Here is a 26,584-nt window from a genome sequence, read left to right as displayed (position 1 = left end):
CCCTCTTGCCATCGCAGTGCGGACAGAGCCAGGATTTGGATGATCCAGCCCAAAAAGGCCGCCGGTGTTTTCTTGTCGCCCCTGCTTTGCTGCGTGGCGGGGCTGCGGGCAGCACTGTGCCACGGGCAGGAGTTCAGGGCAGCACCCCGGTGCTTTCGCCGCTCTCCGCCTGACCGCTTTGCTGTCCCCGGTGCCATCCCAGGGCTGGTTTGGTTGCTCACCCGAGAGACCGGTGGGATTTCCAGCCCCGTGCTCCTTGGAGAGAGCAGTGTTGGGCTGGAGGCGAACAACACGCTGGCTGCCAGGAGCTCCGGCAAAAATGTTTAAAAGCAGGAGGACGCGGGAGTGACCCCTCGGGGGCTGGGGCAGCAGGGGGTGACGCTCCTGACCCTCTCCTGGGGCCGGATCCTGCCCCGCCGGAGCAGAGCATCCCTGGGGCAGCAGCACATCCCCACGGAGGAGCCCGAGCGGGGCTGGTGGGAGGTGGCGGGTGCTGCTGGGTGCTGCCGGGTGCCGCCGAGCGCGCGTCCCCCCGCCACGCGGACATGCCCCGTCATGCGTGTGCGCTCTGCCCACGCAGGCAGGTGCACGCCCGGGGGTGCTCACCTGGGGGGTGCGCCGAAACGGCACCGCGCGCGCACACACACACACACACACGCTCCCGCCGGGATGCAGCCTCGTCTCCCTTGCCCGCCTCGGCTGGCCTAATTAAAGCCTGCTATCGCCCCATCTAACGCGATGCCAAGGTTAATGAGTCCTTGCTCTCCATCCTCCCCTGCCCTGGCCCTTTGAAGTCGAGCTGCTTTCATTGCCCCGCGTCTGACAGCGGCGGGAGGTGCTCGGTGGAGCGAGCCGGGATCCCAGCACCATGTCCCTAATATCATTTTTAGCCTCCGTGGGTTAAGCCAAGAATAAAGACTCACAGGGCATAAGCGTATTTTAATTTAGCCTCGTCTGATCTCCCAGCCCAGCCCAACCTCGGCACAAGAAAACACCTTCCCTGCATCTCAGCCTGCTGCTGCCAGGGAATTAACAGTTATACAGGCGACTTCGTTTGCATGGCTTAAATAAAAAATAGTATACGTTATTAAATTACAGCCCTCGTGCAGAATGGCACATAAGGTGCTTCGGGGGGGATATCGCGACGTGGCTGCTGTTCTTGGTGCAGCTGCCACCCGAGTGGTGCAACCAGCACCGGCATGCGGGTTCGGGTGCCATCAGGATGGGTGCCCTGGTGACATGGCCCCGCTTGGTGACATCCCTGGGAGGGATTCGAGGAGGCTGATGGGGATCCAGGGAACTGGGTTTAAATCTGGCACTGGGAAAAACTCCTGAGCCATGCAAAAGTATTTGGGTGCTTAATTCCTACCGGCTTTTTTGCCTGTTTTAGCGCCAAGTGCAGCCTCGATCCCAAACTGGCTTTAGGGAGGCATTTCCAAGGTGGGTACCTGGGATGGCCTTGTAGAAGTGCCCCAGACCCACTAAAAATGAACCCAAACCATTCCAACGGGACCATTCCCCACCTGGGAGAGCCACGGTGCACCCCGGGGAGGGAATTAACCCGTGGAGCCCCGGCTCCCCCGGCAGCCCTGGCCTCGGCTGCCCCCTCCGCCCCACGATGCGGTGTCCAAAGCCCCGGCGTGCCGCAGGGACGGCTCCAACATACAGCCATGCCTCAGCCTTACTCCCTGCATGTGGGCTGGGCTGCCCTGGCCGGGAACAAGCAGGCGTCAGGGAAAACAGGCGTCCTGGCACGGGCTGAGCAGCGAGGATTTGTTGTTGGAGTCCTATTTGTGGGAAAACATACCCTGCCTTTTTTTTTTTTTTTTGAATTGGAGTCTCCTCTGCAATACATGGAAAGATTTGGGGTTGATTTTAGCTGAACAAGCTGTGGTTCAGGGCTGGATGGTGGCACCGGGACTGGCCGAAGCTGGGGAGAAAGGGCTCAGCAGAGGAGCTATAGCGGACCTGAAAAACGAAACATCCGGGCTGCAGCTGAACAAAACAGCTCTTGTGACCCCGGAACGATGTTTTTATTGGGTTGTTTTTCTATTGCACCAAACTTGAGAGAAATTCTGAGTGATCAGGAACGAAGGATTGGGGTTTTTTTTGGGTTTTATAGTTTGGGCACTGAACCAACCCTCCACCCCCCCTGCTCTTCTCCCAGCTCCCATCCTCGCCAAGCCTCTTGCCAGCCAGCACCGAAGAAACAGCCAGCCGGGGCTCGCTGCCAGCAGGTCCTGGCGTGGCTGCCTATTTGCCCTTTACAGGCCTTGGTTTCACAGCTCCTGCCTTTTCCAAGCGGGTGGGAATGGCACCGGTCGCCTCCCAGAGATGCTGAGCATCAGGGAAGGGGCAGAGCCCCAGCGAGGCCAAGGCGAAGGGGCGGCAGCTCCGCTTCGGGGGGCGAGTTTTGAAGAGCCCGTGAGAAGCGAAAGGGCTCATTTTTTTGTGCCTGTCTGGGAACTGAATGGAGAGAAAAAAACCTCCCCCGACCCATACATATAAAATATATATATATAAATATATATCTCCCCCAAGGCGCGAGGTCCCGCTGAGTAAGTAGATGTGAATGACGTGTAACCTAACACTTTCCCAGACACCCTAATGAATTTTCCATGTTTTCCATCATTTAGCTTCTAAATAGGCAGTATTCAAAAAAAAAAAAAAAAAACCAACCCCAACCTCAACAAACCACCCATCCTTTCCAGCAGGAAGGCCCCGCAGCAGGATTAACCCCTGTGGATGCCCACGAAGATGATGCTGAAGCCGGAGCCAGCGGCTCTGTTTCGCGCCGGGCCGGGCGATGGGCACCCGCGGGGAGTTGCTCTTCGCAGGTCCAGGGGGTGCCCGGGGGTGCGGGAAGGGTGCTAGGCACCTCGCACGGCCATTCGGCCCCGTTATTTCAGAGGACCGGGATTGTGCCTTAACGATGCGGGTTGCTCATTTGTGCAAGGTTCGTTAAGGGCTTGACGAGGGAAAGGGACGGCGTGGGCAAGGCGAGACCCGGCGGCAGCAAGGCAGGCTCCTTCCCCTACGTCCTGCGAAGCCTAGAAACTTTTTGCAAGTTAAAAGTTTATTTACTAAGACGGGCAGTTTGGAGACAACGTGGTCATTAAAATAGAGGCTGGGGTTTAGAGTCTGGTCTGGAAAGAGAACATAATAAGATTTTTTGCTGAGACTTTTGTTAGCTTTGTTCTCAAAGGAAATATTCTTCATTTTTCCTAGGAGATTTTTTAGCCCAAACTCCGCTCAATTTAATATCTGAATGTTCAAAAAAAGTCATCCAAGCTCCAGTGATTCCCCCCCCCCATTCAGTTTTCATTTGCAAAAACAAAACCAACCTTTTCTGCTCTGGCTGCCCCGCAGTATCGCTTTCTGCCCTGTTTTTCAGAGTTCCCCTGGAACAGCGGGAGCCCTCGGGTGCTCGGCTCTGCTGTCTGGCAGCCTGGACCGGCATCCACGGCCGCTCTCGGCTCTCAAAGGGCCTTTGGGAGAGGCTGAGCCGCCCCACGTCCCGCGCTGCCATGCTGGGCTCCAGCTTTCCCATTGAATTCATTAAATTGGCTCAATTCATGCATTCAATACATCCATACATACAAAACCTATGTATAAGCAAGATGCAGCCCCCAGCATCCGCAGCACGCTGGATCCTGTGCTTGGTAGGTGGCCTGTATAAAAATAACGCCCATATAAAAATAACACCCAGCTGGCCCTCAGGTGTTGGGTACATTTAACACCATCGGCTCGCTGAGCTACCTGGGCCTCCCAGCTATATTTTAGCTGCTGCCGTGTCCTCCCCGCACTGCCTTGGTCCAGCACCTCCTCGACCGGCAGCGCCTGATCCAGCCACAAACCTCACCCCTCGACAGCATTGCCCCATTGGCACCGAAACAGGGTGCTGCACCCCTCGAAAGCCCCTTTTCCCTGGGTGACCCAGCGGACGTCGGTACACCAAAGCCCTTTTTATTTGTCCTCTTTTTTCTTGTCCCTTTCCTTCTTCTTCTCTCTTTTCATTGCAGCTTGAAACGAGGCTGCGAGTAAAGCGTGGATCAATTTGGAATGGAAAGTTCCTGTAAATAATAGCTACACCTCGGGGTGTTTCCTCTCCCAGTAGCTGTGAAGAAAAGGCGGGTATGTCTAGGGTTTGACTTGAAACATATTTCCGCTGGCCAGGGCTGTGGAGCCGGGTTCTCACCCATATTAGCATTTATTGTGGTTTTGTTTGGGCTTTTCTTCCCCCCCCCCCCTTTCTTTTTTTCTCTTTCCGTGCAAACGCCGCTATGGATTACGCTTACAGAGATGCTGCAAAGGAGAGGCAGAACATCGGCTCCGGCACGTCCGCCCTGAGCCCCGCTCGATGGGGAAGGCGCTGGCATCGCCCCGGCACGCCGCCGCCGTTGCCTTTGCCGGGCTCATGAATAACGCTTGCGTTGAGTGGCTTGGCTCCTCGGGAGCCCCCAGCCTACAGCGCATTGGCATCAGACGCTATTGTAGGCTGGGATTTTTTTTATTTTTGCTTTTCAGCTGTCATTTGGGTTCTGGAGGCGAGTGGTGAGTGCTAAGGGGTTTGGGCTTGGACCGCCTGGGAATTCAGGTCCTGTTTAGGATTTGTGCCGGAGCTTTTGTGTCTCGGGAAGCGGCACGGCGATGACAGGCGGCGGTGGGGGCGCGGGATGCTTGGCTGGGGAGGCAGGGATCACCTGCCAGGTCTAGCTTGGCGCAGTGTGAGTGGTCCAGACCCACCTTGGAGAATCCTACAGGGGTTTCCTCGGAGCTCACAGCCCGGGGTCCCCCCCCACCCATCGTCTCCCTGCATCCCCGTGGCCTGCCCTCCTCCCCGGACACCCTCGCAACGCCTGCTCGGGCCAAACTGTGGTCGAGAGCAGCCGCAAGCTCCCCCCCCAGGCACTGGATCCGGGCACCAGGATGCTCGGAGAGGTGCCAACATGAGACCCTGGAGAAAAAGCAGCGTGACGAACCTTCCTCGGTACCGGGGCACGGATCTCGCTCCCCTGGCGAGAAGTGAGCAGGCGGAAGGCACGGGGGAGACTTGTAACCGTACGTTTATTATTCCACATGGAAAGTCATTAAAATGATTACACGGAGGCCTGACGATATAATCACGTACATTGGATGAGAACATCGACACCGACGATAGAAAAGCAGAACTGACCACTTTGCTATGGCTTTGTACCAAGGCGATTTCCACCTGCTCGCGAAGGAGCCCGACTCTGTTCTCATTGAAGCCAGCGCAGCAGAGACGTCTCCAGCGAGAGCTTCTTCCAATGACTTCAACAGGAGCAGACCCTCCTCTTCCTCTCCCTCCCTCCCCGCCTCCCCCCTCCCCAGTGACAAGTGCTACAGGTTAAAAAGATGGGCTACATATTAAATATAGGGCATTACCTTCAAGTAGGGCTGGTATATTACACAATTAACCACATTATTTGGTATCACTAGCATTTTTTTTTAATGTCCATCGTAAGACACCATTAAAAAAACCAACAACTTTAGCCTTCTTTATCTGCACAGATCTTTGTTCTCATCTCCTTAGTTGTTTGTTGTTATTTTACCCTGCACATACAAGTATTAGAAGCATTATTAAGAATCGGATCCTTCAACACATTTAAGAATTATATTATTATAACAAATAAGACCAAAAATTAGATTTTATAGTTAAATATTCTGTGAGCCAGACAAAGGGGTTTTACTGTACAAGCGGTTGTGCATTTTTTTAAAAAAGCAAATTATAGTGCAAAGCAAAAAACGTTGGCCTGTCTCGTGACCATTTGCATACAATAGAGGTGCATATATTTACACCTTCACATGACAATATGTCATAAAAATAACATCGTTGCCATTCTTTTTATTATTTTATTTTTTAAATTCACTACGAAGAGTCTTAAATTAACCTAGTACTACGAATGCCTTGTTTTCTTTGTGCTTTCAATCAGTGGCGCAATCGGATGATAAACGTAAATGCATCAAAACACAGGCTGCCGTGGTCCAGTTTCTACAGCTGGCAAGCACCGGAGAGGTGCTCGCTGTCGCTAAGGCAAGTGAGGGTTGCAGTTTTGCTGGGGTAGGGCTTTTTATTATTATTATTATTATTTAAAAGAGTTGTTCTTCTCGTTGCTTCTTTAACTCATGAGTGGTCATCGCAGCTTTCCAAGGAAGCCAGGATGTCTTGCTCCAGTCTTGACGTGGTAGTGCAATTACAACGCTCTGTACCTCAACCGAGTGCTGACAAGCTGCCAACTGAGATTTGGTGAGAGGCGGCGCGGCTGTAATGGTGGAACTTAGACAGAGGGGCTGGGAGGGCAGCTGGGGGGTTTCAATTTTCTTACGCTCATGCAAAAAAAAAAAAAAAAGGCTTGGTTACTGGTGGCTGGGGACTGTCCCCATCCCCATGCCACAGGGTAGGCTCCGGAGGGCAGTGGGTACCACAGTTACATCTTCCCCGGGAACCTGCTCACGCACCCTCAGCCCTGCTGCTGTGAGGAATCCCGAATCCAGCCCGAATTCCTGCACCAGCAGAAAGCACAGCCAGCTTGCAGGAGGCGAGGTAACCCTGCGGCGTGCATCAGAGCCAGGCCACTAACCCGGCCTTGGGGGAGCCCCTGCCACCTCTCCGGCTGCCTACGACCTCCCGTCGCGGTCCCGTTCCAGTTGCAAACCCTTTGGTATCAGCTACAATGGTGTGCGGTGCCCAGGAGACCTGGTTCCTCTGAATGCCACGTGATGCAACCAGCTACCGACGGGCCGGCAGTGCCTTTAGTGCCCCTTCTTCAGCTTATTCATCTACAGCAAGATACTCGTGCTCTGGGTCACTTGGGGGAAAGGAAAGGAGGGTGAGGGGATGGAAAATGCTAGATAACATTGCTTTGCAATATTCCCACCACCAAGGGACTGGGTAGAAATTGCTCCTTTCTCCAAATCTCAGTTAGAGCTTTCAGTATGAACTGACAAGTGTAAGTCGTTTCTTAATAAAAAAAAGTCATCATGTGTCAATCTGCTCTGGGTGAAAACATGGGAAAGAATCATAAGAGAAATATGATGCTTTGCCACCAGCTGCATGTGTCGCCACTCGGAGAGGATGAAAGGAAGACCCAGAGACTGGTGGCAGGGTCATGCCAAAGGCTCCCGAGTCCCTTTTGCAGCTAATGCGCTTGGAAGTGCATCTCATACATCTTGAATTGTCCTGAACGCCACCTTCGCTTCAGCCACCATCACTGAGATTTGCCAAGAGGAGCAAAGAATTGAATGGTGAGGTCAGGACAAAAGAGCAAACAAAACAAAACAAAACACGTCTCGTAAAAAGTATATCTCATATGTAAACATACAGGAAGGGGGGTCTGTCAGGCACGGGATCAACCACGTTACTGTTTGAAAAACGACGACAATGATAAAAATGAACAATACAACCTCTGTCGTCAACAACAAATAATAATAATCACATCACAGCTCTTGTTCACATGGCTGATGCCGGCCGACCCGCGGGGAGCGCGCAGCCCCCGCGCGTGCCCGAGTCCCCGCGGTTGTGCTGTAAACCAGACTCTCACGTGCCGCGTGCGGCTCTGGCGTCGTCCCGGAGCTCTTCGGTGGTCAGGGGCCCTACACTGGCGGGGAGGGAAGGAGAGGAGACAATGGGGGTTTTTTATTTTCTTTTTTTTTTCCTTTTTTTTTTCAGTTCAGTCTTCCTGCATGGCAGAGAGATGGCTTGGACGACTCCCTGGTCTTTTCTCTTCTCTGAAACATTTTGCAGAAGAAGGGTGAGCTTTTTGTAACTTTTGAATGCTTTGTGTGGGGAAGAGGGTGCGAGTGAGATGACTGAGAAGTGTTCTGCAAGAAATAAACACCTGATTCCACATGTCCTTTTTTTTTTTCCCTATGTACAATCCACATACTTAAAACATACGAAAGGAACCACATCAAGCGACAAATTCAAGCCTCGTGGACGTTCATCTTGAAATGTAACGTAGGTCCTGGTCCATCTTCGCTTGATGTTTGCCCACGCTTGCATGCAGAGGATCCTGGTTTGCTTTTGGTTTGGGAGACTTTGGTTTACCTTTTCCCTAGGCATCATTTTGCTCTATTCACTGCCAAAAGGAGTAACGTAACGGTGGCCGATTAAGTTAAGCTATCGGTGCCCAGTTGAGTTCCTCCTAGTAGGGTCTCCAGACCGACTCATCCATCCTCCCAGTAGTTGTCATGGTCGTCGGTGAGTTACTGTGGCTCCCGTCTGCATCCACCCCGTCATTCTGATTGCCCAGGTTGGGATTCATTAAGTTGTTCCCCGCTGAGGCACTTGTACAAGAAGAGAGCATCCGGGTCGGAGAGCGCTCGCCGCCCGCCACCATGGAGAACTGGTAGGAGCCCGAAGATGTGCCGTAATACAAATGGTAGGGAGAGGGGTTGGCCTGGAAGGGTCCACTTTGGTTTTGCGTGGAGCCGGGGTAGGGGGGAGGCAGGTAAGTGTGGTGGAAACGCGTCGTGGTGGGCATGCTGGTCATGCTGATGCCCCCGATGCCCGTGGCGGAGGGCGTCGCGGTGTAAGGGAAGGCAGCGGACATGGCGCCGGGGTAATGCATCCGCGGGTCGGAGAACCTGGTCTCGGTGAGAGCCGGCAGCGTCGGGAAGGAGCGATCGAACTGCCGGGGGTCAGAGAAGGGGCTCAGATCTGACGTGCCTGTTGGGGTGGAGGAAGAAAGTGGGTGGTTAGAGCACTATCCTTGAAGCTTGTAGAGTTTGTCCTATAGCCTGGGCCATCCCCTGCCCAAGGAATTAAACTCAGAGGGAAAAGCATCTCTTGGATCTGCCAGGGAAGAGAGCTGGGGAACTTAAATATCCTAAACCCATTTGTTTAAGTTGTTCCCATTTCCTGTCCTAAAATTTGTTGTTTCCTATCCAAGAAGGGACACGACTAAGCTGACTTCTCTAGGGGTCTATTCATCTCTGGCAGATTAAAAAAACACACCCCATAAACACAGAAAAAAAATGTTTAGCCATTACATCAGCTGTGTAGTAAATAAATGGATGCAGGCCCCAGACGGCCGGTCCCTGAGATAGTTGGTGGTGTATATACACACACACGGAGACAGAGAGGAAAAGCTGGAGTCCAGACCAGCCTGCTAAGCCTTCTTGTGGGTGGCCTGTTCGTGCTGATACCATCGGGGGATGGAGCTGATAAACACACAGCTGAAAACTCCCAAGCTAGGAGCCACAATATCCCTCTGCTTGATTTCTCTGTGTATTTTTCTCCTTCCAAGAGGATAAAGAGAGTGAGAAATTCAGGCTTTCTTCTGCTGGGGGAAGGGAGACTTGGGTCAGCGTGGTGGGGACACTACCCAGCTCCCTTGGATGCCGGAGCCCCCCATGCCTTTTCTTGGGGGGGTATAAACCCAAAGAGGGTCGTAGCCAGCCAGCCAGGAGAGGGACCGCTGCCCGGTGCTGCCGGGTCCCGTCCTCCTGCGGGCAGCCCAAGTTAGAGAGGGGAATCCAGACCAGCAGATCCTTTGAGGACCTCAAGGCTTTTCTGTGGCTACCTCGGCTGTCCCGAGGCTAGTGCCGTTTCCTTACAGAGCCCAGCACACCTCTGACCTTGGTGCACCTGAGACAGAGAGAAATGAGTTTTGCTCTCCAAGGAGAGATGCAAAACCCCTGTCCTTGAGACCTCAGCGGCCCACGCTGAGCTCTGGCACTGGTTATGCAGGAGGACATGGCTAGAAATGCTGCGATTGTGCCCTTCTCAGCCTTTTAACACCCCTCATGAGATGTCAATCTCTAGAAAGAGCAGTTCTAGCCCAAAGCACTTGGCTGGTGCACCGAGCTCAAAGCCTCGGCCAGCTGGAGGTGGCTCTTCATCCCTTCTGTTTACTCCCAAGACCCCTATTTTTCCCTTGTTAAAAGCAGGGGCATCGCGCCTCTCTGCTTTGGTAGTGGAAGTCATCTGGTCTCAGTGACTTTTTTTTTGTCACATCGGCTGGATTTTGAACCGACTCAGAGCAAGAAAATGTGTGAGATGAGTACGATAAACATGCTTGTTGGTTTTAGATATGCATATGTATATAGACACGCATTCGTATGATTGCATATTTGCTATGCATGTATAGGGATGTGTGTTTTATATATATTTATTACGATGAAGCATTTTTAACTTCCCAGGGCTGGTGTTCCAGGCCCTGCAGCGTTTCCCCAGGAAAAAAATACTTGAGCTAATCCCTTCCAGCTAACTAGTGGCAAGAGCATGCTCTGGAGGAGCAGATAGGGAGGGGATTTGATCTGAACCCTCTTTCTCATCCCAGGTGAGTCCTTCAGCCATCGGCCGCTGGAAGGAGAAGGGGAGGGGAGGTTCCTCCCTCCCTTCCAGCCATTTTGCGGGCAATCGGCAGCGCCTGCCTTCCCACGCAGGCTCCACGGAGGAGAAAGGCGGGGGAGCACCTGGTTTGTGAACGTGGCTGTGGCTTTGGTGTGAGATAAGAGAGGAGCAGCTCAAAGCTGTCACGAACCGTGCCGCTCTGCACACACCCGGGGCTGGATGCAGCCGAGCCGAGCATGGAAGCGGCTGCCCGGCCGCAGGGCCGCCCCTCTTGCATGCTATGTGGAGTGTCTTGCTTGCGTGCTTGGGCTGGCTGGAAAAGCACAATGCTGCGAAAAATGCTCACAACTGACCAAACCAACCTGATTTCACATCTCGGGCTGCCAGCAGGACGCTCTGCCCCATCCCAAAGCCATGCTACTGCAAAAGCAGCACCAAAACTACTATCAGGCACTGCGAGCTGAAGTTTGGAGACCAGCTCTGCAAGAAGCAGCTTGACCACAGCCCGATGCTTTAGCAATCCAGCAGCATCACAGGATGAGGTAGGACCATGGGACAAAAATCCTGGCTGAACTTGGACTGGAGAGAAAAAGTGTTATTTTCCACATGCTTCCTCCTTACACACACTCAGCCCTGCCACTGCGGTCCAAGCAGCTGGACTGTTTTGCCATACACTGAGAGAAAGCAGTCTCTAAATCCCCTCCCAGCCCCCAGAAAATCCAGACTGCTGCTCGCTACCTTCCGGAGAGCAGATGACAATCTCCAGCAATCAGACCGCACTCCTTCATTAGCTTTCACATGCCCATAAATAATATTCCATAAAATGCAAATTGAAATAAAACGTAAGTGCTCAGGGCACATTTCCCTTTTCCTCTATAACACACTCAAAGGGGTTTTTTTTTTTAAAGGCTACGTTTTATTGGCCTGAACTTGCAACATTTGGCAATGGGTCCTTGCTACTAATTTAGACGCGAGCGTGTCAAGAGTGTTAATTACAGGCTGTGTGTGACACGAGCAAAGCACAGCGATACGGTCGGGTCTAGAGACACTCTGGCTATTGCCTGCAAAACACGGGTGGGCAGCGGGCGAGCTCTCCAGGTGCCCGCCTTTGAACCCCCCGTCTCTGACAGCCAGCACTCTGCAGGGCTGGGCCTCTGTAGTCCGAGTGTGTGTGGGTGCGAATCCCGAAGGAAGCAAATCCCTCGGCTGCGCCTGCCCCGGCCACTGAAATCCACGGCCCCACGGAGCGAGTGGGGCATCCAAGCGACCGTGACCAACTCGCCGTCACCTTCGCTGGGCCTTGGGCTTAAACTCTGGCACAGAATAAAGCTCCAGCTTTCCCTGACCGGTTTGAAGCTAAAAAAACCCCCAACACAACGCCAAAAAACAATACTCACTTGTGTATTTTGTCTCTGTGTTACCTGGGAGGGGTTGGCCGTCCCAGGCTGTAGCCACCAGACACCGGGCTGCTCTGCCGTATAATCGGTCTCTTTTTTCCCGTGGCCCCCCGGGGAGGCGAAGCCCGTCCGCCCCTGCTCCCCACCGCCACACCCAGGCGGGAGAGCCGCCCCGGCCGCACGGGGCTGAGGCGGCCGTCGCCGCGCCGAGGCACGGAGCTGCCTGATGGAGAGCGGTTCCCCCTCGTTAAGCACCGCCATGTCGTCCGCGGCGCGGCCCGCCACGGGGCTCGGCGGCGACCCCGGCTCCCCGCAGGGCCCAGGGCCGGGGCAGGCGGCCGCGACGCGGCTCCGCGCCGGCCGGCTGAGGGGAAGCCCGCGGCCGGGGTCCGTCCCGCCGCCAGCAGGGGGCAACGGCCGCCGGGCCCGCGGCGGGAGGCGGGAGGCGGCCGGTAGAGGGAGCCGCGGCCGCGCCGGCCTCGCTGCCGCCCGCGCTCGGCGGGGGGAGCCGCCAGGCGGGGACGACACCCGGCGCGGCGGGAGCGGGCCCGGGCCGCCAGCGCGGCGGAGAGCCCTGCGCCGTCCCAGCGCCCTCAAGGCGGGGTCCCTCCTCCACCTCAGCGCCATCACCTCTGGGCTGCCCCTCCATCCCAGTCCTCGCCTCAAGGCTGCCCCTCCATCCCGTCTCCTTCAGCCAGGGCTGCCCCTCCATCTCAGCGCCCTCACCCTCAGGGTTGCCCCTCCATCCCAGTCCTCGCCTCAAGGCTGCCCCTTTATTTCAGCCCTCGCCCCACGACTGCCCCTCCATCTCAGCCCTCGCCTCAGGGCTGCCCCTCTATCCCGCCTCCTTCACCTCAGGGCTGCCCCTCCATCTCGGCCCTCGCCTCAAGGCTGCCCCTCCATCCCATCTCCTTCACCTCAGGGCTGCCCATCCATCGTGTCTCCTTCACCTCAGGGCTGTCCCTCCATCTCAGCCCTCGCCTCAGGACTGCCCCTCTGTCTCAGCCCCTGTCTCATGACTGCCCCTCCATCTCAGCCCTCGCCTCAGGGCTGCCCCTCCATCTCAGCCCTTGTCTCACGACTGCCCATCCATCTCAGCTCCCTCGCCTCACGGATGCCCCTCCATCCCATCTCCTCCTCCTCAGGGCTGCCCATCCATCTCAGCACCCTCACCTCAGGGGTGCTCCTCCACCTCACGGATCCATGCAGGTCGGAGCCGCACAGCCCCATGCCTGCCACCCAGTCCGAAGGCAATTGGCCCTCCTGCCCTGCATCTGAGGAGATGCCCGCTGAAATAGCCCCAGCAAGGTCCAAATAAAAAATCGCCATTCATACCCTCCATAACCACCTAACTCAGCAGCAAAGCAACCCTCCGTCACACTCAGCCAGCCATCAAACGGCAACCCGCAGCAAGCAACACGCTAAGCAAATGCCAGGGAAATAGGAGCGGGTGACGCTGTACCCTCGGGCCCCACGCTCCCTTCGAAATCACAGCCGACAACGTGCTTTAAAAATCACATCTCGCTGTCCCCTTCCCCAGCACAGGCAGAGCCCAGCGCATCTCACACACACATCTGCGTGGTAGTGCTGCCTCGGAGGATTTACTACGGTTTGCCTCGCTTACTCGCCGTCCAGCCCCCATTTGCTTTTTTGGACCCTGGCAATCTGAGCTTGAGTATTTCAGTTGTCCAGTTGCCAATCAAAATATTTGAAGGAAATGTTTATTTTCTTCTCGAAATCACACCAGCTGCTGCACTAACTGAATAAGCCCATTTAGCTGTAAGAATTTAACCATTGTAAGAGTGAATTGAGTCCCCCAACTACTCCAAAATCTGACCCAATCTATCAGCGGAAATGTCAATGTTTTGGATGGGAGTTTGGGGAAGTGTGGAATGTGTATTAAATAAAAGCCATGTAAAGGTCAAAGCCCTGATTAGTAATGCCACTGTCTCCTCGTTAGGGCTGTGCTGCCCAGGGGACTGCGGAGGCCGGGACACACCCCGTTATTTAATTGTGCAGCTGCGATTTGCACCTTTTGAGGACCCCCAAGTCCCCCCGCACGTGGAGCCGGATAGAAACAGGCTTTCAAAGGCACTCAGCCCCTTTCCAGATAAAACAACCGCACTCAAGTGACACAGCAGCTTTCTTTTCGCCTTGGAGACAATACGGGTCTTTTCTTGGGTGGACAGCAAGGAGATAAACGCAGAGAGCTGGCTCTGAGCGCCTGCGCGGTGACGGGAGCTGAACCTCGGCGGGTTAGTGGCAGAGCCGGGCAGGGCGGCGAGGGCTGGTTGTGAGCACGGAGGTGGGAAGGCTGGTTCACGAGGCTGCCGACCACAGAGGTTTCTCTGGGTGTGTTCAGCCACCTCCCTGAAGACCATGCCGGGTTTGGGAGCTGCCTTGGATGGGGTGAAACTGGTCCCTGCGCCCTTGCTGGGTCAGGACTGGTGGATGTGCTCTGAGTCCCCTGGAAGCCTTTGTGGAGTGGAGGCAATGGACCCTGCAAGAGGTTTTAAGGACTAACAGCGCTGACGTGCACCCATCCCAGAGAAGCAGTGGGGGCTTCCACTGCTTCCTAACTCAGGAAAATATCTGTTCTGCCTGGAGAGAGGAAAGGGCGGCAAAAGCAACGTCAGGACCCTGCTGCAGCACGGGAAGAGCTTTGAGGGACAACTGAACAACGAGCTCACCCAGGGCACGCGCGCAGAGCACAGCGCTGGGGCTCCGGGTCCAGCAGCAGGAGATGATCAGATCATCTGGGGCCGTGCAGTGACGTATGGAACCTGAGCAATTCCACAGCCCCCAAGATATCCCCCTCTGGTCCCCATTTTAGAGATGTGGGGAACACGCAGTGGCTTATTGAATAAAGTCAGCACTAAACCTAAGCATGTGTGTATATTACACAACACACACAAATACTCACAGTGTGTGGCACACGCAGAGAGAATAAAGGAAATTTAAAGGGAACTTGATAGTGTGGCACTCTCCAAGTGTATAGAATATATAAATATCTTCAGCCTGGCCATATATCACCGTTTTATTTATATGCATATACGTGCCTTGCAAAATTGTCATGAAAAATATAGCCCGGGGGAAAAAAAACCTCCTTTCCTGTCTTATGCCATGATGATTGACGACAATGTAAACACTAATGATACTTTATGCTTATGTATATAATACGCATGCATGTGCGAGACGGAGCAGGGACAGAAGTTCTCTCTCTGTATATACCTTTGGCTATTTTTTCTCTACTAGTTTCTGTGATGCTTGGACCTCCAAGTTGTCTTTCAGCGTTTTTCTGACCTCTCTTCCTCTCCGCTTCCTTCCCCTGATCGTAACGGCTCCATCTGGGAGCACGGAGGGGCAGGAGGCCAAAGATGGAGAGAATCTGCTCTGTACGGGAAGGTGCACGAGATGCATTTGATCTCTGAAGACCCAGCTCATCTCTAGAGAAGGCGCCGCTCTCCTCCCCACCCACGCAGGCAGGCACGCTCTCACGCCTCTGTCACATATGTGAACAAGTTCATTCGTTTCCAAGTCAGAGCCAACTAAAAAAGAAAACGGCCCCTTCCTCCCACCCCACAAAAAATAGAGCAAAATTTATTTTGGGGGAGGAGGGGAGGTCTTGAAAAAAAATGAGGGTGTGAACAGCATCCGTTGTTACACGCCCATGGAGCAATTGTTCTGTATCTGATATAACCAGCTCACAAACTGGGTGCAAGTACTTCCTCTGCAGAGTTTGAAAAAAAAAAAAAACACCACCAAACCCCAAACCAAAACACAACAACACACATGTCGCTTATCGCAGCATCGCCAGGCACCACCTCAAGATTGCCGAGCACGTCTGCTGCTCAGTTTTCTAATTCTCTCCAAGCACCGTGTGCTGCCGTGCAGGCACACACGCAGCCCCCAGAGCTACCCCGTGAGCATCGCCAACCCTAACTCCGCTCTCCTGGGTCCTCTCCCAGCACTTTCAGTCAGACCCCAAAATATGCTGGGCAACAGCCTCGCGGTCTATACAGGCGGGCAGGGCTGTGAGGCAGGGAAATTCCCAGGTATTCCCAGCTCAGTGAATCATGCACCACACCTCGACCTCCTCTGCGAACTCTTCAAGGTCCCTTGGGATGCTCCCAGCCGTTCGTTGGACCCATCCTGCTCTTCTGGGGAGGACCCTGCTTCTAACATCCAGTCCGGATTTATTCAGGGCCAGTTCAGCCCCATCTCCTGTGCCAGCACTGTCCTTCATAGCTTACATTAGCTCCTCTCCCTCCCCGATGTTTACCCCCTGGATGTATTTATACAGAGCAATCAGCTCCGCTCCCAGCCTGCCTTTTCCTAGACTAAACAAGCCAGGCTTTCTCAGCTTCCTCTTCCGTGACAGCCCCTCTCTTCCCCTCGCCATCCCCAGAGCCCTCCTCTGCCCGCATCCCCCTGCCCGGCACGCACCGCATCGGGCTCCATCCCTGCTGCTCCATCCCGCAAAGCTAATGAATAAGCTAACGGTGCTAATTGGAGCGGGTGGGTGGGCTGAAAGGGAAACGCTCCCTTGATTGCAGGCACTCCCTCTGGCCTGCCTGCGCTTTGCTCTTTACCTGTATTCAAAGGGTATTAAAAAAAATTAACAAGCCCTGACTACATAAAAGGAAGTTGCTGCATTTACAACCCAGCCTGCAGCTAGACCACCTTGCCTGCCGAGCAGGTTTGGACCAGGCCAAGTCTGCCATGGGAAACCCACTGCGGAGCGGCAGGCGGATAGGGGAGGCTGATGGGGTGATAGGATCGGGCTCCAGCCCTGCTCTGCCGCTCCTGGGCTGCACCGCGGCCAAGCAGCCCGGCAATGCGGGCAGTGCCCTCCTGCAGCGGGACCCCGGGCTGGAGGCTCCCCATCGGCAGTCTGAATCTGGCAGCGAGGATGCCAGCATAGCGAAAATCCCACGTCAAAGGCAGGATGGCATCCCTGGAGCCTGAGGCAAATTCAGCCAGGCTCGTTGCAAGCTCGCTCGTCTGCTATTTCGCTCGTCTGCTATTTTGTAGGAACTGCAGCGATCCAGCACCCTGAGCTGTGGCTGGGAGACGGAGGCGGCTGCACGTCGGTGGCCAAAGCAGTGGTCGCGGGTGCTTGGACTCTCTCTTGGGGGATGCTCTCGTCCAGCACTGGCCTGTGGTTCGGCTTTGACTGTTACATGCCAAATTCATCTCAGGGACATCCGCTGCGCAGCGGGCAGATGTAATTGAGAGGAGCAGAAAAGCAGTTTAAAGATAGGCACAGAAGCCTGCGGAGCCTGAAAGCAGGCAGGAAACCCATCTTAAGCGTGTTCCTTCCTTTGAGGCTGAAGCTGAATCCCGCAATGTGTTTTCTTCCCACTAATGCTTGCCTAGCTTCCTTTGGAAACAATTTAATCTCTGCCCATGGTAGAATGTTTTTATCCATTAAGAAACGGATATTTTAAAGAAACCATAAGTCGATCTGGACAGGGATTAGGAAGCAGCAATTCAGTGTATTTGCTGGGCCCATAATTCAGGACTTAACCTCAGAGCAGCCACGTTGCATTTCGGAAACAATAGGGCACTCGCTGCCTATGCCAAGAGGCTTCTTAAAAGTAATGTAATACTTTAAAAATTTATATTTAAAAAGAAAAAGAGAGAGAGATTTTTACTTCAAATGCATATGGTGAAGCATTCTGCTGAGGACTGGCCTATGTTAAAAATGTTGCACTGGCTTCAAGTAATGGATTGGAAATCAAGCTGGTTAAAGCTGAGCTCTGAAAGCTCAGGAGATCTGAAAGCTCTGCACCAGCAAAGACAACGTCTCCCAAACCGTTCAGCAGATGCTAAGGCTGGAAGAGGCAGAATGGAGTTTGCAAAAGGATCCAGCGTTTACTGTTCTCCCTGCGAAGCCAAGGGAATTTGCTCTCGCTGGAGCAATAGGAAGAGTGTGCAAGGGGATGGTAAGTGCATTAATCAAAACAGCTTGCTCTGTTACTGAGTAGATCAAATTTAAAATCACTTTGCAATTGTCCTCGTGTACACAAGGCCCCTACATGTTGCCGGACAATGCACACAATTGCTTTTGAGTGGTTGAAGATGTTTCCACCACAAAGCTAGAACACAGGAGCCGGCTGCGTGGGCGGTCCTCCTCTGTTGCAATGGGAATAAAATGGTTCAGCATGAACCACTGCTGAAACATGGGCAAGGGCGAAGCGTCGCACGGAGAATTGGGGGCTGCGAGGACCATCCCGGTTCTCCACGGGAGGACGTGTATCTGTCACCATCCCACTTCCCCAGAGCAAAGGGACCCCGAGAAGCAGCCGAAGGCGGGCAGAAGCAAGTTCCTTTAACATCTTGCTTCACTTTTGAGAGCTACTTGATTTTTTTTTTTAAGCTAGAAGACAAAACTCAAAATGAAGCAAGCACGCAAGGCTCTGGCTTTGCGTGCCCCGTAATAAGGAACCATTTCAAGCCATCCTAATGACAGCTTGGTGTCTCGCTGTGGAGACGGGAGAGCCGGGATTTCAAAACCTCAGATTTTCCAGACCTCACTGGAGAACTACTGGCCAAATCCTCAACGGAGGCAAATGGCTCTGCTCTGCTGAAGCCAGGGCAGCAGCACGGGCTGATGCTAGATGACGGTCTGCCTGTCCTACCTGCCCGGCTACCGAGCCAGATTCTCATCACAGCTACACCAGGGTGAACCCAGAATTATCCTATTTTTTCCCCCCAAAGCAGTGGAAAAGGGAATGAAATCCGGTGTGTGGAGGGCTGCAAAAGTCCGTCCCGTTTGCAGACAGGCATGGGAAGGGATTGATTCTCTGCCCGTCTGCACAAGGTAAGGCAAGACTGAAGCCACTGAAATACACTGACACTGGGCAGTGGGAAACCAGCGCGAGAGCAGGATCTGACCCGCTCGGCCACGGTGCTGAGCACGCTCTCCTCCCATGTTTCCTGGCATGCCCTTCAGAAATGATCGGGTTTCTCTTACCGGGAGGTTTTTGGTTTGAGACCATTTAACCTCAGGATGATCGTTTTACATGGGGGCTATTTATAACCTCCAGGGGCTGCTTTACTGAAAGGCTTCTGCAAACGGCTGAGGGCCAGGTTCTTCTCCCATTTACACCAGCATCCTTGCCGTGATCTCCACTGCGGCCACAGCCTTCGCTCCCGAGGAGGAAAGACTGGACTGGGCCAGAGCAAACACATCTCCAGAGGACCCCGATTCCTCCCAAAGATAAACGCCGTCTCCTACGCGTCTGTCTGCTTCAAAGCACAAACTCCGTGTACTGTGTTCAGGGATTTGAGGTGCCTGAATCCCCCCTCGGTGGCCAAGGCCCTTTCTGAGCATCTCAGCTCCCCAGCCTGGTTTTGCCAGAAGCGGATTAGGAAGCGCTTGTGCAAACTGCTCGGTCAGCAGAACTGGGAGGCCAACCACCTCCGGCACACGAGCGGAGGGCTGCCGGGCGTAGGTGCTTGCGGAGGGAAAACCTGCCTCTCCGTCTCTCGGTGGGCCCCTTTTAATCCCTGCACAGGGATGCAAAGATGCTAAAAACATTAAGGTTGGGAAGCACCCAGGTAAAGGATAGCAGGGGCCGGATGAACTCCAGCCTGCCCCGTTTGGCCCTCCTAACCAATATCTTGTTATGCTTTTTGCTAATCGGCTTCTCGTGTGTGTTACCTAAGAACGTGCCAAGTCGCGAGAATTACAGGCCTGTTAACTCCTGTGTTATTCTTGGCATGGGCCAGGCTCCACTTGCTTGGGCAAAAATTATGATCTTTGTGAATAAGCCATGTGTGTGTGAGAGAAAGAGGGGTTTTTTATTATTATTATTATTATTATGATTGGTTATAGCCAGTGTTGTGTCAAAAGGACAGGGCTGGGATTAAAATTACTGAGCTGATTCTGCTCCCAGTTACGCTGGTAAGAACCCACAGTAATTTTAAGACAGTTCCTCCAACTTGGGAACAAGGGAGCCAAGAGCAGAGCGTGCACGAACTGCCTTTTGCAGCATTCCTGCTACTTTGGATTCACTCCGCAGGAATGATTTTAGATGGCTAATTTTGTGTGTCTCCACTCCTGCTGTCACTTGACATTTGGGAATTTGGCACGGACGGTAGCTTGTGGCCAGTTTCATTTTTTTCTTGTTGAATTTGTGTCATCACCTGATTCTTTGCTCCAAACAACGCTCTTTGGGTTTCTGGCACTACAGGGGACTGTGCTAATTTAAAATACGCATCTTTTTTTCTTCCCCCAAGAATCTCTTTCTTTATTATGCAGCCAATGGGACGAGCCTATAAAACTCTTTCTCTCTCTGCCTCTTGCTTTTTTTAACAAAAATCAAATGATAATCCTACACAAAATGCCCGGGTTCTTCTCATAAACTGTGCTAATATCAATGAAAATGCCAAGCATAAAGATTTGCATTTCAATGAGAAATAAATTAAATTTTCCCTGTAATTTTGGTTGGGAGGAGCGGGGCAGCTTTTACAGTTTGGGTAACGTTTTCAAACATGTTTTTGCGCCCGAGACACCCTCTTTGCCAATGACACTGAGGTTTTCAAACATCTACGTCACTTCTGAAAATGCAACACAAAGGCTTTTGGCACTTTTCACATGAAACCTTCCAAAAAGGGCCACTTTTCACCAAAACTCAACATGCAAACAGCTTAAATACTATCCCTTAAATCCCCGGTAGTATTGCTGCTGATTTTCAAAGGAAAACACCACCGAGATTAAAAATGCATGGAAAAGGAGCACGTCTCACGTGCGGACAGGAGAACGGTCTCTCTTAATAGATCCTGGTGGCATCTGGCTGTGCTGAGGAGTGCAGAAAGCCGGGAGCAGCAAGGCAGCTGGATATTTTCAAATGCAATGCTTAGTTTGGGGCTGGAATTCAGGTGCATGGGAATTAGCAGACTGACCTCTCTCGGGTAATTCTGGTGGCAATTCCTACCTCTTTCCTGGCAACAAGCTACGATGCAGATTGACGGGGAACGCCCGAGGGCTCGGCTATGCTGATGGCAAATATGGGAAGAGCAAAGCCTCCGTGTGTGTGTGTGCGCACGCGTGCGCCCATGCAGGTGTGCATACGTGTGGGGAATTATGCTGGAGTTGGGTGATGGATCACCAGACTTGGCATAAACACAATGCAACAAGATAAGAAACCATTTGGATTAGCATGTAAAGTATAATACACCCTTTCTAGTTGATGCTTAACCGTCTACGCGGGTGCCTTCATGTCAAAGAAGCTACTGGATTCAAAGTATGTTGCTCTGATCTCCCTCGCGTTCCTGCTGAAACTGCTCGGTTTTTTCCTAAGACCCCGTATCTAATGGTGCACAGAGTGAAATTGCCTGGGTTTATGATTCAGCAGCCGTCTGCTGATTTAACGGGTGCAAAAAGGCTTCCAGGGTCAAGAAACCCAACCAAACCCCTCCCTGGCTTGTCCCCCAAGGCAGGGCTCCTTACCCGGGGGAGAGCTGGGCTCCAGCCCTAAAATACCATCCAGAGGGAGGCTTGCTCGGCCGGGACGGCTCCGCTCCCTGCCCGGCCGTGTCGGGAGCACAAGGGTTCGGGGTGCGACGCCAGGCTGGGGCACCCAGCCAGTTACCTTGTATTGGAGTTTGAGCCTGGGACCCAAAGTGGCTTGGGGTGCTGAGGGATCCGCGGGGGTTGGGTGTTGTTGGGGTGACTCTCATGGACTGGCGCAGCCGTTCCAACTCCCCGTAGCGGTCGGTGAAGGGTTTGGCTTGGTCTTCTAGCTTTTGTCTGTGCCCTGGAATATGATAAGAGAGTCTGATATCTAATCAGTTATCCTTTGGCTAGAGTGCCCTGGTTAAACACAAAGTCAGCGCAGCCTCCATCTTCGCGGTTTGCTATTATTCGCACGGGGGTAAATGTGTGGTGGCCCCAGCAGAGATCGGCTCCCCGGGGGCTTTGCACAGCACGCACACGCGGGAAGAGCTCACAGTTCAGACGGATGAAGCCTGCTGAAGAACAGACACAGACCGACCCGTGCGGGATGCCCCAGATCATCTGGCAAGTCAGCGTCCGATCGAGGAGCAGGTTGCAGGCACCAGGGTCAGGATGCCCTGCACCGTGCCCGAGTGACCAGCCTACACCAGCCCTCACTCGCTCCGAACAAGGAGGGGAGACACGTGCACGGCAGGAGAAACCCCATCTCCTGGCAGGGTGATGACTGGGGAACCGGCAAAGGAAACATTGAATTTTAAGTATTTTATAGAGCATTTCCTCAGTGCACAAAGAATAAACTCTCGTCTTTCTCCAGCCTCCTCCCCAGCTCTGCCCACCCAATGGGACCAGAGCCAAGCAGGGCTGGAGAGGGTGCAGGAGGGGTGCAGGAGGGAAGGAGCAGCCCGGCCACGGCACCGCACCTTGGCCATCTCACTTTGCTTCTTTTCTGTTCCTCTTTTCCTACCCGTAAAATGGGGAAACGATTCACCCACCTCCCCCGGGCAGGGCAGCAACTAATGAGCATTTGTAAAGCACTCCCAGCTCCTTAGGTAGCAGCTGCTGGAACAGGGCAATAATTATTAAATTTATGCTAATTGTCCCGAGGCAAGAGGCGCATGAAATACACTTGATACATAACTTTCGCATTTTACTATATTAATCATTGCCGAACAGCCTCACTCTCTCTGGGCCGGATTCCAGTCTCAGTTACACCCGCACAAAGCTGGAAGGACTCCAGAGAAGCCGGAGCCGCTTCAGTTTTACACCAGTGCCAGGTTCAGACCTTGGATTCTCCTTGCTCTTTACCTGCTACAGCCAGACGGCTGTCCAACACCCCCAGCTCTTTGCACCTGTCAGGAAAGGACCTTCCCAAGGTGGCAAACGCCTTATCCCGGCGTAATCAAGAGCAGAGCTCGGGGGCACCGGAGATGTGCAGGCACGCCGGGGAGGTAGGAGAGGAGCTGGGAAGAAACCCTTCTGCAGCTCTTCTGAGAGCTGAGCCTTATCAGATCCAGCCCTATGGCCAGCATCCACCAAGTCAAGCTCAGTTCTTGGTGCCTTTGAAGAAGAAAAGCGATGCATTTGAGAGGTGAAAAACGCAGCCACCTCTTGCTCGCGCTGCTCCTCCTTCCCCCCCCCACATCTGCGTAGTGCGAGCTCAGTGTCAATTTATAACAACGTCACAGAAAGTCCCCAGACTTCCCCCTCTGTAAATCTGATGTCTGATATCTTCTGATCTTGCATTTGCTTGGCTCGCCATGCTCAGGCTGCACTTGCCAGGCTGTCTGCAGAGACGCCGGACGGCTCAGACGGGAGGGGAGAGCATCGACTCCGGAGCGGATCTCGCCCTCCCAGCTGAGCTCCCTGCCACGGTTCCACGGGTATCCCAACAGCCAACTGCCCCCAGCACAGTTTTTGAGGGGCTTTGTCCCCTCTGGGAGCTCCACATCCAGGTGAGCCCCACCATCCCCCAAAACTCTATAATCCCCAGGCTCCTGGGTGTGTAAAAGTCCAAACCGAATGAAACCGCGCTGACGCCAGAGAGCAAAACTTGGTAAGGACGAACTCCCAGCAGAAAGCAAAACCCAGCGGTATTTTGAAGATGTATTTTCCCTGCTGTGCGAAGTAAACGAAGGAAACCTCAAATCAACACCATAAACGATCTTCTCCATGCGTCCCTAGACCTCGGGCATCTCTGCGTTATCTGAGGGCCTTCGGAGACGTGAGCAGCATCTGTCACATGGTATTTGTGCTTTCCCCAAGGGGCAAAGTGTGTGCAGTGAGGTGTCTTGTTTTGGTCCACATTTTCTTATTTGAGTATACATTTGGGCAGAGTAGAAGAAAAATAGATTTACAGTTTTCCTTTAACCAGTTTTCTCAGGCAGAGCTTAGCAGAGAAGCCAAAAGGACTTCAAAGACCAAGTTCCACAGAAATTTAATGGAAATTAAATTCTCGGCTTCTATCTCAGCTGAAACCCTATCCTGTGGTAGTATCTGGCATGTGATGGAGAAAATCCTGAAAAATAAATCAAGTGATCTCTATGCTGGTAATGTTTTTAAAGATTATTCAGCCGTACGACTTAACCGAGGGCTTCATGTGGCTGCATCATGCTGCACTGTGGTTGCTCCGGTCCCCATGCAGTCTGAACGCGGGCACAGCCCCGTGGGGTTTTTAAGCCTCAAGTAAATAGCAGTGCTGTTCTTACACCCTCGGAAAGGAGCTGGTTTGTGGGGAGATCCAGCAATTACCAGCAAAAACCCCCCAAACCTAAAACTATCCTGATAAAAAGAAAGTAGAAAACTTGATGCAAATACAAGTCAAGGCAAACACAGGGGCTCATTTAGGAATGAAAGCCCAGAGGAGAGCTGCGGTGGGATCAGGGCCCTTCCCGGCTCTCCTAGACCCTCTCCGGTTCGTATCCCACCCCATCTACACAGGGAGGGATCAGGCAGCGCTAAACTGTATGAAACAAGCAGCGAATGAGTTAAAAACCACCAGCTTGGACTGCCAACCCTCTTTGGTACAGGCTGTCTCCCCAGGACTTCCTGCCGCTTGTCACTTAGAGCTAGGGACGTCAGACTTTGTCACGCAAGAGAGAATTGCTATTAATGGGTTTCTTTCATCAGAACAACCTGAGCTTTTTAATTTCTGCAGCGGTTGGCTTCATTAAAAGCCCTTCCCCATCTACCCACAGCTGTCACGGAGAGGAAACCAATGCCATCAAGTGAACAATAGCTCATACCTTAGAGAAGAGGAAGGTGGTTTCTAGCTTAACCCAAGGACTGACTCAAAGCCTCCCGAAGCCAGTGGGCAGATTTTCAATCGACTTCAAACACCTCTAGACCTCATCCCCAGAAATCTGTCTGAGAAGCCTTAATCACCCCGACCTGTGAATTTTTGGGGCATGAAACCTGCTGTTGGGTTGGAGATTTTGCACTGCATTTCCAGCTGTGCTAGCACTGGCTTGCAGGTCAATATTTATGGAAACAAGAGTCCTTAGTACTATAAAATGATGGCAGCTACTGACCTTAGGCACTTCTTGTCAACAGCGCAAGGGTTTTAACGCTGGATCGGGTTTCCGAATCAGTTAACTCCGATATTGAGTATGACATGATGTAAACATTGACAGATCACCTACGATCCTGATGTAATAACAAGATCTGTATCAGCATATCAAACAAACGATCCCATTGAACACTTCCCAGCTGGAAGAGCCAATGTGAATTTGACACTTTAGGCTGGTAATAAGAAGCATACTGGAAGTTTTGGGTGTTTTCTTGGAATGCAGACAGCGAAACAGTGTGCGCCGCACCGGAGCACGGGCCCTCAAAGCTATGATTTGAAGACATGCTTTCTGCATTAAAACATTTCAAAGACCAAACAGACCCTGCTCTTCCTTCTAGGAGCGTGCAACCTGATGTGGCTTCCGAAGCTGGGACCTGGATGGGGTTTCCAGGCAGTGAGGGGGCGGGGGTGTCCACAGCGTTCACCAAAAGCAGCTTATTTCCCCAGATTACTGAGATGGAGGATATAAAGTTGATCAAAGGTAGAAAGGGACTCCAGGAACGTCATGGCTTGAGTGATAGGAAAATCTCTGAGCTGGCAGATTTGATTTGAAAAAACACCCTCTGGGGTGCCTGGGGCTTGCGGCCACCCGATTTATCTGTGTTTAGATGCATATAGGGTTACTGTCAGGAGCTGCACGGCCTGCTCTCTGCCCTCAGCGGGTTCGGATTTGGGTGTCACGTTCATCCCCGTCCCCCGCCGTAGCCCCATGCTACCAAAGGACGGGAGAGCAGATGGTGGGAAGTGGCTTGGCCCTCCCCAGGCGTCTTGCTGCGAAACACTGGCGGCAAGCTGGAGCGAAGGAAACGCAGAGCGTTTCAGCTCGGGGGGGATGTTCATTAACACAGACATTTGCAGATCATTTCCTTAGCTCCACTGAGGAGGAGACAAGAACCAGGAGACGGTAGCGTGGGCTGGGGCAGCAGCTCGAGCCGAGCCATCAGCGGCCACAGAGGCCCCCACTCATCCACCTTGAAAGCAAGGCTCCAAGCATCCCACCGGCAAGCTCCCACCACCCTTCACCCAAGGCTCTGCTCAAATACGAACAGCCAAACTCTACGGCTTAGCCGGGAAGGAGCTCACCAGGAGCAGCCCGCGCAGCCATGCCACACACAACCCAGTGGCTCAGTCTCTACATGTCCATGAGAATGGACCACAAGAAAGCAATCGGCAGCGGATAAAACTTCGGCTCAATGCACAAAACACCTTTCAAATCCCTCTTGTAGCCCTCCAAATAGGTACTTCAGAGAGGCACGCCAATCCTCTACAGAGGGTTGAATTTTTTCCCAGTCTGAGTCTCGGCTAGACTGTCAAGTCCCAGCATGTGCTCCAGAAACAAGCCACATGTGAAACGCCTGTGTTATGGGAACAGCAGGCCTGTCCCTTACAGAAGATGTTGGGGTGGTTTCATCTTTGCGCACCTATAACACAAGACGTGAACGTCCCTCAGCTTTTCCCTGGAAACCCACCTCCGGCTAGAGACTCACCATGGGAAATTCCCGGCCAAGAAGAATTTGGTGGAGCCCCACAGCCAGCGAAAGAGGGAGGGGAGGACAGCATGGAGATGGGAACTGGGCTGCCCGCAGTGCCGGCAGCTGGAAGGGACTCAAACATGACGTCTCCACGGAGGAGGATGGAGATCTCCACCGAGCTCCGGTGAGCAGCAGCAGCTGGCAAGTGCCAGCGCTACTTCAGCCCACTTCTAAAAGTTGAAGCCCAGAAGTTCACAGGAGGGAGCAGGAGGAAAACGTTAGAAGGAACCGTCTCTTCTGCTGCCGAACAAAGTCAAGCACAGATAACTCATTATTCACATGTTTGAAGTTGGCCTGCTTACGCCA

General features: G+C 53.1%; 1 protein-coding gene across 1 annotated transcript in view; it reads right to left on the bottom strand.

The window, feature by feature from the left end:
- Positions 1–5,367: 5,367 nt before the first annotated feature.
- RUNX3 (RUNX family transcription factor 3) overlaps positions 5,368–26,584 on the bottom strand; it is a 41,689-nt gene continuing 20,472 nt past the window's right edge. Inside the window, exons 4-5 of the mRNA XM_072885027.1 lie at positions 21,318–21,482; positions 5,368–8,689 (exon numbers count right to left, since the gene is read on the bottom strand). Of these exons, the coding sequence (XP_072741128.1) occupies positions 8,166–8,689; positions 21,318–21,482 (689 nt within the window). The 3' untranslated portion in view covers positions 5,368–8,165. The remainder of the gene's footprint in view (positions 8,690–21,317; positions 21,483–26,584) is intronic.

The sequence above is a fragment of the Ciconia boyciana genome, chromosome 21 (genome assembly GCF_034638445.1).
Source record: "Ciconia boyciana chromosome 21, ASM3463844v1, whole genome shotgun sequence".
Lineage (NCBI taxonomy): Eukaryota > Metazoa > Chordata > Aves > Ciconiiformes > Ciconiidae > Ciconia > Ciconia boyciana.
The sequence above is the reverse complement of the archived record's forward strand: the minus strand, read 5'-3'. Positions and strand labels throughout refer to the sequence as shown.